This window comes from Tachyglossus aculeatus, chromosome 1 (genome assembly GCF_015852505.1).
Source record: "Tachyglossus aculeatus isolate mTacAcu1 chromosome 1, mTacAcu1.pri, whole genome shotgun sequence".
NCBI classification, from domain to species: Eukaryota; Metazoa; Chordata; class Mammalia; order Monotremata; family Tachyglossidae; genus Tachyglossus; species Tachyglossus aculeatus.
Genome location: NC_052066.1, coordinates 109,302,183 through 109,316,628, shown reverse-complemented (window position 1 = coordinate 109,316,628; position 14,446 = coordinate 109,302,183). Strand labels below are relative to the sequence as shown.

The window sequence follows — 14,446 nt, the reverse complement described above, 5'->3', positions numbered from 1 at the left end:
AAGGAAAGTGCAAGTGAACCAAGCTCAAGTTCTTGTCTTGTCTTATGTTGTTGAGTAGTTTCCAACCCATAGCGACACCATGGACACCTCTCCTAGAATGCCCCACTCTCCACCTGCAATCATTCTGGTAGTGTATCCATACAGTTTTCTTGGTAAAAATAGAGAAGTGGTTAACCATTGCCACCTTCCATGCAATATACTTGAGTCTCTGCCCTCGACTCTCTCCCATGTTGCAGCTGCCCAGCAACATGGGCAGATCGCCTTCCACTCGCTAGCCACTGCCCAAGCTAGGAATGGAAAGGGTAGGCCTTTGCTTGACTCTCCCTCCTGTAGCCAAGACTTGTAGAGTACTGGAAACTCTCCAGGTGTGACCCTGAGAGGGTCAGCCCAAGATAGAGAGCCTTTAATATAGTATCGGATCTTAAATGAGGAGCAAACTCTTCAATCTGTCAATAAATCAATCAGTATTATATATTGAGCATCTTCTGTATACTGTGCATTCTACTAAGCACTTGGGAAAGAACAATTGAGTTAGTAGACATGCTGTCTGTCTTGAAGGAATTCATAATCCAGTGGGGAGACCGACATTAAAATAAAATACAGGTAAGGATATGTACATAAGTGCTATGGGGGCTGTTAATGTATTTAAGTGTATAGATATGAAGAAACAGTGAGGGAATAAAAAGTGGGGAGATTAGAGATTAGGGAGATGCAATTTTAGAAAGGCTTTAGAGGAGGAAGGGAGTTGTGGTCTGTCAGATATGAAAGGAGAAGTAGGACCAGGTGGGAGGGAGGAAGGAGCAAGACGTCAGTGGCGAGAGATGAGAATGAGACACTGTGAGGCTAGCTTGAGTGGAATGATGAGTGCCAGCTTGGGTGTAGTAGAGAAGAGTAACAGTGTAATAATGGTATTATTATTACTTAGCACTTACTTTGTGCTAAGTACCATACTGTACTTTGTCCTAAACAGGTCAGACACAGTCCCTGTCCCACATGGAGCTCACAGTCTACAAGAGAGACTGGTTAATGAAGAGGGAGAGATCTGATTCAGTGCTTTTCAGACAGAGGTCAGGAGTTTCTGCTGGATGGGCAACTATTGTAGGGTTTTTGATGAATGGGAAGTGTGTGTAGTGGAACGTTTTAGAAAAATGATCTGAGCAGCAGACTGAAGTCTAGACGTGGTAGGGGAGAGACTGGAGGCAGGATCAGAGAGGAGGCTGATGTCATCACAGGGGGATAAGCCAAGGTTATTCATGGAAGACAGGGTTCACCTGGATGAGGACTAACAGTTTCTCTTCACCCCAGATTCTGGAGTTCTCTTGGCTTGTCCCAGAATGTTGATGAGCCCAACAGGACACAGACCTGCTCTTGAAACATCCTCCTCCCCGGTGGCCCCAAGGAAGCCACAGTGGCTTTCTCATTGGTGGCCACAGTGGTGCCCAGACACTGCTTCTGGAGTCCAAAGCTAGCCAAGTCAGAAACAATATTTCCTGTAGAAGAAAACAATAAAATACTACACCACTGAATTTCCTCTTCCTCAACTGCTTCCCTAAAAAATATCATCACCATCACCAACACCATCTTCATCATCAGTAGTATTTATTGAGTGACTATCATGTGCAAAGTACAGCACTGAATAATTGGGAGAATACAATAAAAGCAAAAAGCATGTTCCTTATCCTTGAGGAGCTTATAATCTATTGAGGAATACAGGTGGACATAAATTATTTACAAAAAGTAGCAGTAAGAGAGAGAACAAAGCCATAGTTAGTTGTGGCAGTAATATGGAAAGATGACTAGATGAATAAATTAGTGAAAAAAATAGTTTACATTCAGTGACATATGTACCAAAAAGCTAAAGGTGGCTTTTTGAGTTGATGTGACTTGAATCATTGGAAATGAGTTAGGGAAAGCTTCATGAAGGAGGTGGATTCCAAGAGGGCTTTGAAGATAGGGAGAGCCACGGTGTGGCGGATTTGAAGAGGGAGGGAGTTCCATGCTGGGGCAAGGCTTATACAATGGATCTAAGGTTGCAAGAATCAAGAATGAAGCACATTTGAGAGGAGCAAAGAGTTGGAGTTGCAAAAACAATGATATTTATCAAGCACCTACTGGGTGCAGAGCACTATATTAAGTTCTTGGGGAAGTACAATACCCCAAGGTTGGTAGACACATTCCCTGCTCACAAAGAACTTAAAATCTATAGGGGGATACAGATATTAATTAGGTATAGGGGAGATAGTATGGTATAAGAATATTTAAGTGTGGTGGAGCTGGGGAGAGTTTCAAAGTGCTTAAGGGGTACCCAGTCAAGAGCCAAGTAGATGCAAAAGGATGGGAGGATAGGGAAAATAAAAAGCTTAGTCTGGGAAGGCCTCTTGGAGAAGATGTAATTTTAGGAGGGCTTTGAATGTGGGAAGAGTGGTGGACTGCTGACTAAGGAGCAGAAGGGATTTCCAGAACTGAGGGAAAACATGGGCAAGGGGTCAGTGACAAGATAGACAATATTAAGGTACAGTGAGTAGGGTGGCATTGTAAGAGTGGAGTGTGCAGACTGGGTTGTAGTTGAAGATCCACAAGATAAAGCAGGAGGAGTAGAGCTGTGTACAAAATATTATTTTTAGGAAAATGATCCAAGCAACAAAATGAAGTATGGACTGGAGTCAGGAGGAGGAAGTGAAGTAAGAGAGGAGGGTGCAGTAGTTACGGCAGGATACAATAAAGACTTGGGTCAGCGTAATAGCAATTAGGGTGGAGAGGAAAGGATGGATTTTAGTGATGTTGTGAAGGTAGACCAGACAGGATTTTGTGACCGATCGAATGTGTGGGTTGAACAAGAGAGATGAGTTGAGGATAATGCCAAGGTTTATGAGACAAGGTGGATGGTGGTGCTGATGGTGATGATAAGAAAATCATGGGGAGGATGGGGTTTGTGTGGGAGATTAGGAGTTCTGCTTTGGACATGTTAAGGTTAAAATGTCAGTAGGCCATCAAAAATAAAGATCTTCTGAAAGCAGGAGAAAATGCAGGACTGCAGAGAAGCAGAAAAATGAGGGCTGGGGAGGTAGATTTGGGAATCATCCATGAAAAGTTGGTAGTTGAAACCATGGGAGAGAATGAGGGGCCTGTGCAGTGGGAGAAGAGAGCAGATAGGAAGAGAACAGGTAAAATGGGTAGAGAAGTGGTATTACCTAATAGATAGAGTACAGGCCTGGAAGTCAAAAGGACCTGGCTTCTAATCCCAGCTCTCCCACTTCTCAGCTGTGTGACCTTGGGTAAATCACTTAAACTCTCTGTGCCTCAGTTACTTCATCTGTAAATTGGGGGAATAAGTATGTGAGCCCCCATGTGGGACAGGGAATGTGTCTAACCCAATTATCTTTTATCTACCTCAGTGCTTAGTACAGTCCCTGGCACATAGTAAGTGCTTAACAAATACCACAATTATTATTATTAAAACCTGGAAACCTATCTTCAGGAGTTTCAACTTGATGCAGAAGGAGCAGTGGCAGTAGGAGCAGTAGAAGTATTTGTACTGGTAGTAATGCTATTTATTTGGCACTTACTTTTTGCAGAACACTCTTTTAAGTGCTGGGAAAAAATCCACAGATGACAATTAGACCCACGTTCCTGGTCCTCAAAGGACTCACAATCTTCGAAGAAGGAAGGGGAGAAGGGATGGGTGACAGACCCATGAAGAAAAATAAGGTAAGCCATTGATCAGATGTAGATGTTCTATGGCTGATTTGGAAGGGTCCGGAGGGTCAGTGGAAGGCACGCCGGGCAGTCAGTGGACAGTGTTGTTCCTGGATTGGTTGCGTCCGGGAGCCAAAAGTGATCTTAGGTTGAAGGGGGATGTCACTGGCAATGAAGAAGTAGCACTTCTGCTTTCTGGAGCCAGGCAACTATCCAGACTTCAAAGTAACACTTAAACATCTGTAAAAGGATACATTTGGGAGTTCAGTGAGTACATTTGGGTCAGCAAGGCTAGTTAACTGGAAGTCATGCTGAGAGTGGAGCCATCGAGGTGGGGACCCTGGGCCACCCCTAAAACTTGATCCTCCTTCCCTTTATCACTTGGCTTTGTTTGGCAGCGTGAGAGTTGGGGGTTGTGGGGAGAGTGGCCCTGGCACTCTGCATATCTTCTCCTCTGTTGCCCGCTTTGCACCACAAGGTAGGCACACGTGGGCAAGAGTTCTCCTTGGACTCCTCCTTCTCTGAATCAGTGGAGCCTGTGATGAGGCCTGGAAATGTTAAACTGAATCTGACAGAGAACTCTTCCTCCCACCCAAACTCTGTCCTCCCTGAGACCTTCCCATCACTGAAGACAATACCACCACTCTTCCAGGTTAACAAATCTGTAATCTTGACATTATCAAGTCATCTCTCATTCAACTCGCATATTAGTCTGTCACCAAATACCATCTGTTCTTCCTGCACATTATCTCTACAATCTGCCCTTTCCTCTGCATCCAAAGTGCCACCTCGCTGATCCAAGCATTTGTATCCCAACTTAACTACTGCTTCAGCCTCCTCATCGACCTCACTGGCTCCAGTCTATCCTGACTCCAGCCCATACTTCACTCTGTTGTTCAGATCATTTTTCTAAAAATAACATTCTGCATATGTCTCCCCACTCCTCAAAAACCTCTAATGGTTGCCTATCCACCTTCATATCACAAAGCTCTTTACCATCAGCTTTAAAGTGCTCAATCAGCTTCCCCCCCCCGCTTTCTGACCTCTCTGATCACCTACTAAAACCCAGCTTGCACAATTCACTCTAACATTAACCTACTTGTTGTACCTCAATCTCATCTCTCTCATGGCAGACCCCTTGCTCATATCCTCCCTCTGGCCTGGAGCTCCCATCCCTTTCATATTCAATGGACCACTACTCTCCCCATCTTCAAAGTCCTACAAAAATCATATTTCCCCTATGAGATGTCTCCTGACTAACCCCTCATCTCTTCAACCTATTTGCCTATCCTTTGCATCACCTTTTCACTTTTTTTAATGGCATTTATTAAGCACTTACTATGTGCAAAGCACTGTTCTAAGCGCTGGGAAGATTACAAGGCGATCAGGTTGTCCCACAGGGGGCTTACAGTCTTCATCCCCATTATATAGATGAGGAAACTGAGGCACAGAGAAGTTAAGTGACTTGTCCAAAGTCCCACAGCTGACAATTAGCAGAGCAGGGATTCAAACCCATGACCTCTGACTCCAAAGCCCATGCTCTTTCCACTGAGCCATGCTGCTTCTCTGTACCCCTTAAATATTTGATACCCCCATTCCTATAGCACTTTCATTTACATCCTCATACTCTGTCAGTTCCCCTATCTGCAATCTATTTTAATATCTATCTCCTCCACTAAATTGTAAGCTCCGTAAGGGCAGGGAGCCAATCTACCAACTATTATACTGTACTCTCCCAAGTACTTCTTAGCAGTGCTCTGCACAATGTCAGTGGTTTGATCTACTCCAGCCTACTCAATGTCTAGCAAATCTAGACTTTGCGATGCCAACCTTAAGGGGGCCAGTAACAAGAGCTAACATGAGGTCAGGGATAGGATGAGGGCAAGGCCAAGGCAAGGGGAAAAAGTAAAGGTAGAAACAGGGGTGGGGACAGGGGCCAAGATGAGGAGAGGGGCGAGAAAGTAACAGGGAAAGTTCCTTGGTTTACCTGCTTTAAGGGCTGATTGGTCTGAAAGTCACAATTGTCCAGACTGGTATAGTTGCTCTTCCTGCAGACCGTGCGGCCAATCTCCACGTCAAGCATGTACTTCAGCCCCTTCACAATCTAAACAAGGGAGCACAGTCAAAAAGAAGTGGGGCGTGACTGTGCGTGTGTGTGTGTGTGTGTGTGTGTGTGTACGCATATGCACACATGTGTGTTCGTGCTTGTGTGGGTGGGGTGGGGAGAGGAGGCTCTGGCATCCTGCCACAATCCTGCCCCACCACGCACCCAACCCCCAGGAAAGTCAGGCTGCATCAAGCAACTGACTCGCAGAACCTACCGGGAAGACACCTCCCCTCCAGCCCGAGCTTTGGGGGTGTTGCGGAATAGCAAACTGGCCTCCCTACCATATTACCATACTGTCCCCAGCTCAGGCCGTGCCTGTGCTGAGAGAAGCAGTGTGGCCTGGAAGTCAGAATAATAATAATAATAATAATAATGGCATTTATTAAGCGCTTACTATGTGCAAAGCCCTGTTCTAAGTGCTGGGGAGGTTACAAGGTGATCAGGTTTTCCCACGGTGGGCTCACAGTCTTAATCCCCATTTTACAGATGAGGTAACTGAGGCACAGAGAAGTTAAGTGACTTGCCCAAAGTCACACAGCTGACAATTGGCGGAGCTGGAATTTGAACCCATGACCTCTGACTCCAAAGCCCGGGCTTCCAGCTCCACCACTTATCTGCTGCATGACCTTAGGCAAGTCACTTCACTTCTCTCTGCCTCAGTTACCTCATCTTTAAAATGGGGATTGGGGCTGTGACTCCTATGTGGGACAGTGACTGTGTCCAACCTGATTAGCTTGTTCCTACCCCGAAGCTTAGTACAGTGCCTGGCACATTGTAAGTGCTTAACAAATACCACAGTTAATATTATTAACTCTTGTTCCTAAACATTTGCTCTGGGCTGCTGCCAATCCAAATAGGTCACCATGTCCCCACACTGCCCAAGCCCCTTCCCTTTGATGCTCTTATCCTGCCCACTGGGAGCAGGACAGCCTGACAGGGCTCTTTCTGCTCTGCAGTATTCACTTATGGGGAATGGGCAGGACCTGCCTGACTCCTGTCCTTGCCTTCTGCCTGCCTCCTTCTGGCTAGTGCCAGGGGCTCTGTCCAGAAAAACCACAGTGGTTTCAATCTGGCACTCTGGGTCTTTTATTGCCTCCTTCGGATCGTGGTAATGGGAGGGGGGCTTGGGGGTACAGGAGGTGAAAATACCAAAGCCATAGTTGCCCTCTGTATTGGATATGGGCTGTACCTGAAGATAGGCTGGGCCGGTAGCAGAATATATCTACCCACCCTGGTTTCCTGCTGCTTTTCTCATGGATTGGGCTAGCCAAGAGTAAATGTTTGTGTCCCAGTCCTACAATGGCTCCCATGAATTGGCTTTAGGCATTTTAATACCTCGGCCAGAATGAGAAGCAGCGCGGCCTAGTCGATATAGCAGGGGTCTGGGAGTCAGAAGGACCTGGGTTCTAATCCCAGAACTGCCACGTCTCTGCTGTGTGACCTTGGGCAAGTCACTTCACTTCTCTGTGCTTCAGTTCCCTCATCTGTAAAATGGTGATTAAGACTATGAGCCCTATGTGTGACAAAGACTGGGTCCAACCAGATTTGCTCGAATCCACCCAGGGCTTAGGACAGTGCCTGGCACATAGTAAGTGCTTAACAAATACCACAATTATTAATTATGGCAAAAAGCACTTAGCATCCCCTGAGGATGGGCCGCAGGAAGAGACTGAACTAACCCTTCCTGTTCTGTTCACCAAGGGCATCAGGTCGGACAATTCTTCCACCAAACCGACCCTCATACCTGCACCATGGCTTTGTTGACACGAGACTCTTTGAAGAGAAAGATGTCGTTGGTGCAGTTGTTGAATTTTTCAACACCAATCCTGGCAGCTTTCAGGACCCCAGGGTCATTGGTCTTTATGACTTTGGGGAATCCAGGCTTCACCACCAAATTCTGACTTCGGGAGCAGAGACCTGTTGAGAAAGCCACCAATTCAGGGAATCTGGGAAATCACTAATCCCATGAGCTGGAACACACTGGAAACTCAGTTCCCACCCCAAGGTTCTTGGACTTGAGCCACTTCTGAAGTAAAGCTACAGATGGATTCTGACCAACCCATTTGGAAGGGGTTGAGAGGGAAATGAGGTCAGGGAAAGGCTTTCCAGCAATGAAATGGAACTGGGAGGCCAACAGCACCAGGAGATTCCCCCATACTCTCACCAGCCTAGGTGCCCCTTCTGCCATTCTCACTTTGAAGGACCCCTTCACAAGAAAAATGTAATGCTTTTTTCAAGTATGAGAAACATTATGAAAAAGTAACAGCCAGTGATTCCAGGAGATAATAATAATAATAACAATAATTATGGTATTTGTTAAGTGCTTACTATGCTCTAGGCAATGTTCTAAGCACTGGGGTAGATACAAGGTTATCAGATTGTCCCACGTGGGGCTCACAATCTTAATTCCCAGTTTACAGATGAGGTAACTGAGGCACAGAGAAGTTGTGTCTTTTCCCAGGTCACACAGCAGACAAGTGGTCTGACAGTGTGACAATGCAGACACTGTGAGCCCCACATGGGACAACCTGATCACCTTGTGTCCCCTCCAGCGCTTAGAACAGTGCTTTGCACATAGTAAGTACTTATCAAATACCATCAAAAAAAAAATTGGTAGATCTGGGATTAGAACCCTCATCCTCTGACTTCCAAGCCCGTGCTCTTTTCACTAAGCCATGCTGTTTATAAATGGCCCCCTGGCCCCCGGCCCTGACCTGGAAAAGAGCAGGCAGTGAGATAAAGGACTGATGCCCAGCTGTGGGAAGCACTACCCCTTTCTTTCTAGAATAGGACTGGTGAAAAATTAAACCTTTCCCCTGAGATGTTTTTCAGCCACAGCCTGACTCCTCTCCATCCCCTTAATGTCCATTTCGCAATTGAGCTGGGCTTTGCACACTGCATGACCTTAGGGTCACACAGCAGGCAAATGGGGGAGTTGAGATTAGAACTCAGGTCCTGTGGCTCCCAGGCCAATGCTTTTATCCACTAGGACATACAATGTTATATGTGCCTGAGCACATGGTATATAATAAGCACTTAACAAATGCAATGAGTTGGAGAAGCAGTATTACCTAATGGATAGAGCACGGGCCTGGGAGTCAGAAGTGTCATGGGTTCTAATCCAGACTCTGCCTCTTATCTGCTATGTGACCTTGGACAAGTCACTTCACTCCTCTGGGCCTCAGTTCCCCCAATTGTAAAGTGGGGATTAAGACTGTAAGCCCCATGTGGGACAGGTACTGTGTCCAACCCGATTTGCCTGTTTCTACCCCAGCACTTAGTACAGTGCCTGGCACATAGTAAGCACTTAACAACTACCATAATTATTGTAAGTTGATGTGTATTGCTCTGCACACAGTGAATTCTGAATAAACACCATTGATTGATTGACTGCTTGATTGGCCTCACCCCTTACATGCTTCCAGGGTCCCCACTCTTCTCCTGCCCAGGAGGGTCCGTGGGATGTTCTCTCCATCTGGGTCGAGGGGAACTGGGTCTGTGGGGGGCTGTCTGAGAGGCCAGGCCCCAGCAACCGGACCGTGTCGGCAGCCCTGGGGAGGCGGGCAGGGGCCATTGACCCAAAGCAGCATGAAGCAGCATGGCTTAGTGGAAAGAGCACGGGCTTGGGAGTCAGAGGTCATGAGTTCTAATACCGGCTCTGCCACTTGTCAGCTGTGTGACGTTGGGCAAGTCACTTAATTTCCCTGTGCCTCAGTTACCTAATCTATAAAATAGGGATTAAGACTATGAGCGCCACGTGGGACAACCTGATTACCTTGTATCTACCCCAGCACTGTTCTAAAGGAACAGTGCTTGGCAAAAACTTCTCAGTGCCACAGTTACCTCATCTGTAAAATGGGGATTAAAGACTGTGAGCCCCATGTGGGACAACGTGATTACCTTGTAACTACCTTAGCACTTAGAACAGTGCTTGGCACATAGTAAGCGTTTAACAAATACCATCACTGTTACCCGAGCTGGTCGCTGTGGGCACGGACTGGCCACCTCCCGGCGGGAGCTGGGCTGGGCATCGAGGGGATGTCCGGGGCAGGGCAAAATCGCACAGCCAGACCCCGGCCCCTCAGGCAGCCCTGCAGACGGCCGCGCCCGGAGCCCTCCAGGACCGACTCAACCCAGGTCCAGTGAGCCCAGGACCAGTGAGCCCAGGGCCAGATAGGGCAACGGAGGGAGTCGCACCGCACCCTGCTACCCTCGCCCTCCGGCCCCGGACCTCTCCAGACCCCTCCCCTTCCGTGCGTTCACTCAGTCATTCAATCCTATTTATGGAGCGCTTACTGTGTGCGAAGCACTGTACTAAGCGTTGGGGAGAGTAGAACCTAACAATAAACATATTCCCCTCCCACAACGAGCTCCCAGCCACGCCCCCTTCCTTTCCCCGCCCCCCGGACCTCTCCCCGGTCACCCTGCTCCCGCGGGGCAGAGCGGGAAGCGGAGCTCACTTCCTCCACGAGGCCTTCCCAGACTAAGCCCCCATTTTCCTCTACTTCCCCTGCCCTTCCCATCGCCGTGACTAGCTCCCTCTGCTAACCCCCCCTCCCCGCCCCACAGTTCTTGGGTATATATGTGCTTATTTATCATTATAATCTATGTATTTGTATTAATGATGTGCATATATCTATAATTCTATTTTTTATAATGATGCCACTGAGGCCTGTTTACTTGTTTGATATCTGTCTTCCCCCTTCTGGACTGTGAGCCCGTTGTGGGCAGGGATTGTCTCTGTTGCTGAATTGTACTTTCCAAGCACTTAGTATAGTGCTCTGCACACAGTAAGTGCTTCATATATATGAATGAATGAATGAATGAATGAGTCGGAGATCCCCGGGGGGTGTCCCTCCAGCCTTGGTTCCCTGCTGTGCCGCAGTGGTCTAACGGCCCCTGGCCTTGCACCCGGCTTCGCCTCCAGGTGGTCAGCCAGGACACTTGGACACCTGCACCAGTCTGGTCCAACCCAGTGCTAGTCCAGCAATGCCCCACCCTAACAACCCCCCAGCTCCAGTCCAGCCCAGCTTAGTCCTAGTCCAGCAATGTCCCAGCTTCAGTCTAGTCCAGTGCAGCTGTGGCATAGCAACCCCTCAGCTCCAGTCCATCCCAGTCGAGTCCTGTCCAGCTCAACCCAGCCCTAACAACACTCCAGCTCCAGTCCAGTCCAACAAACACCCCAGCTTCAGTTCCAACAACACCCCAGCTTCAGTCCAAACCAGCCCAGCCCAACTCAGCCTCATTCCCAGCCCCCTCAGCCTCACCCCCAGCCTAACAATCCCACAGCCCCAACACCAGCCTAATGATCCCCCAGCCCAGCTCAGCCCCAGCCCAGCCCAGTCTAGCTCAGCCCCAACTCCAGCCTCAGCCCCAGCCACACTAGCCCAGCTCAGCCCAGTTCCAGCCCCAACTAGGCCCATTTCCAGGCCAGACCAGCTCAGCCCAGTCCTACTCAACCCTAGCCCCAGCCTAGATCAGCCCCAGTCCAGCAAGCCCCTAGCCCAGCCCACCCCAACTCCAACCCATCTCCAGCCCCAACCCAGTCCCAGTCCACTCCAGCCCAGTCCAGCCCAGCCCATCTCAGCCCCAACCCCTGCTAGATGAACCCAGTTCAGTCCAGCCCCAGTGGAGCTCAGTTCCAGCCCAGCCTTACCCAGCTCAACACAGCACAGTCCATCACAGCACAGCTCAACCCGGGACCAATAATCCCCAGCCCAGCCCATCCCAGCTCCAGCCCAACTCATCCCTGGTCCCAGCAAGCCCCAGTCCAGCTTAGCCCCAGCTCCAGCCCAGCAAACCCCTAGCCCCAGCCCAGTCCAGCCTATCCCAGCCTAGCCCAGTCCAGCCCAGCTGAGCCGAATAGCCCCCAACCCAGGTCACCTCAGCCCCACCTGCAGCCTCAACTCCAGTCCTACCCCAGACCACCCCAACCTAGCCCCAGCTCCAGCCCAGCGACCCAACAGCGTAGGCCATCTCTCCCGTGATGTTATACTATGACCGAACCTGCCTGGATGGACATTTCCTCCTCTCCTTGCCTCTTAAACCCTGATCCCAGACAACCGTGTCAAGGGTCAGTGCCCTGGCCACCCTGGAGAAGGAGAGAGTGACCAGCGTCCTGTTCCTGGAGAGCTATGCCCAGCACTGAAAACCTGTGGGGCTGGACTGGTAGGGGATGAGGCCAGGCAGGGAAAAGGCTGGGCTGGGGCCTGGGGCCTGGGTCTGGAGCCCAAACTGGAGCCTCCAAAAAAAGCACCAGGTTCAGAGGAGTCATTGGGTGATGGGAAGGCTAAGTCAGGGTTCATGGGGTTGGCCCAGTGGCCACGGAATCTTGGGAGTGGTAGGTTGAAAGACAGACTGCCCAGCCTGCCTGAAATAGCTCCACGTAGTTCTTTAAGGTTTTGCAACTCTTACAGGTTTTGCAACTCTTACAGCTAACACAGCAGGATGGGTTTGGCGTGCTTGGTGGGAGGGTCGGGGTGGGAGTCATGTCACAGTCAATGGATTCTCACTCACAGGCCTGTGCCAAGGGGCAGGAGGCCACACCGGCCAATGGCTCTGAGGACTGGAGGCCTGTCCTCTTCCCAAGCTTTCAAGGTCCTAGCCCTGGCTATGGTTTCATGGAGATCTGGGCCAGTTCCCAGATCCCCAGCAGTATGGCTTTCTCAGAGCTGCCTCCACATTGCCCGGGGGAAAGGCTTGTAGTGCTCACACCAATCTACGCAGATCTTGCCTGATTTGAAACTTCCTCCCTGTTCCCCTCTTTAGACCTGACTACCCTCCAGATCTCCCACCTCTCACACCGCAGCGAATCATTTGAAGTCATGTAATACAGTGGGCAGTTGGCTTTCTCATGCTTTCATGATGCATCTAGGAGACCTACAATCAGCTCAGCTACTTTACCAGGCCGGGGCCTATGGAGTCTGCCCTCCTCTCCTAACTTGCCACAACAACGTAGAGGTAAAGAGGCCTAGCGGAAAGAGCACGGATCTAGGAGTCAGATGACCTGGGTTCCAATCTTGGCTCTGCCATTTCCTTGCTGTGTGGCCTTCACATCTCTGTGCCTCAGTTCTCCTGTTCTCCTTCCTTGTTAGACTGTGAGCTCTAACTGTCTGTTAGGTCAGACACAAGGGACTGTGTCTGACCTAATTAGCTTGTCCCTACCCCAGCACTTAGAACAGTGTTTGACACAGTAAATGCTTAACAAACACCATAAACAAAAACAAAACCCAGGAGTTAGAGATCTCTGCTGAAGACAGAGGACGGCTGATCTAAAAACACCTCTAGGAAATGGAGAAACACCAGCTCTTTTCTGTTGGGCTGAAGAAGAGATGAAAACAACCACATTGTTAGAGAGCAGCTGCCCGACACTCTCAGGCTGTGGGAGTAATATCATAGTCTCGCAGACAGGCAAGGAAGAAGATGAGCTGGATACATTTATTTCTTAGCTACTAGAGCCTGGATCAGGCACAGAAAGCCTCAAAGGACACATTCTGTTCTTGTCCAGCAACCCACATATAAGCTGCCTAATTGGAGACCTTTTAGAAGAACTGATGCCTTTAGAAGCTGTTTGCCTCAAAAGGAAACCACAACTTTTACACCAACAGTCAAGCCACCCAACCCGCATCTCCCTCCAGCAATGCTTCTACGTTCTGCTTCCCGGCATATTTCAAGCGAATCTCCGCTGATCGGGGCGAGGAAGATAACATAGCCCAGAAATAGAAGGGAATTAGAGTCACTAGTGGGTCAGAACCAGGCTTAACACTGACTTTCCTGTCCTCGGATTGGTCACGGAGAACTAATAGGAGCTGCTGTTTCAGGAATACAGGCTTCAGAGAGAAAGAGAGAGGAAAATCTTGGAGCTCTTTCCAGGGGTGGAAAGCTAGGAGTTCTCCTGAATAAGTGACAAGGGAAGTTGAGTTCTCCTGCAGAAGTAATGAGGGAAGTTTGATCCAAGCACCTGCAGAACAACCCCAGACCCTTCTTTCCTTTCAGCTGAGGGAGGCAGAGGAGAGACTATCCCAGAAAGGGTGGTTCTTACCATTGGGAGCCCTGGTCAGGTCCCCCGACGTTATTAAATAATGGAAGATGATCCAGCCCCAGGGAGACATCATCCTGGCCACTGGAGGAGAAGCCAGGTGGAGGTTGGCTGGTTGCATTCAGACAGACCCCTGTGAACAGCTTCAGCGGAAGGGGCCGGGGAGGGACCCGAGGCTCCTCATTGGCCAATAAGAAAACCCACCCATGGCCCACAGCTCTGATATTTAACTCTACATCAGCATGAATCTTGCTCTAACCCCTTCCAGCGACGGTTTGGACTTTCTCGCTGAGTCATTTTGAACAGTTGCTCTTTCTCAATGGTGGGGACGCCCCTCCAGATGGGCGGGTTAGACCCCAGAGTAAGACACCCCTCCCTCAGGGGGACCGTTCAGAGACAACCAAATGCCAACTCCGTGCTGCAGGAAGTGGAAACGGAACCAAAACTGGCACGTCTGAGATTCCCCCTGAGATACAGGAATGCAGCCAGAGATGGGTAGGAAAGAGAAGGGGGAGACAAACACAACGATTCTGGGCAGAAAGCTGTAAAAAAAAAAAAGCTAAAAAGCTTTTCCTCTAGACTGTGAGCTACTTGCGGGCAGGGAT

General features: G+C 49.2%; 1 protein-coding gene and 1 non-coding gene across 2 annotated transcripts; both read right to left on the bottom strand.

Moving 5' to 3' along the window:
- Nucleotides 1-246: 246 nt before the first annotated feature.
- Nucleotides 247-383, bottom strand: LOC119935332. The gene has a single exon (XR_005453222.1). It is a non-coding gene; the product is annotated as a small nucleolar RNA SNORA7 (small nucleolar RNA).
- A 3,029-nt stretch (nt 384-3,412) lies between these two features.
- CSTL1 (cystatin like 1) lies at nt 3,413-13,917 on the bottom strand. The gene is made up of 4 exons (XM_038750214.1): nt 13,845-13,917; nt 7,548-7,720; nt 5,684-5,800; nt 3,413-3,936 (listed from the first exon to the last, which is right to left on the bottom strand). The coding sequence occupies exons 1-4, from the start codon at nt 13,915-13,917 to the stop codon at nt 3,859-3,861; spliced, it is 441 nt and encodes a 146-aa protein (XP_038606142.1). The 3' UTR covers nt 3,413-3,858.
- Between the last annotated feature and the right edge of the window lie 529 nt (nt 13,918-14,446).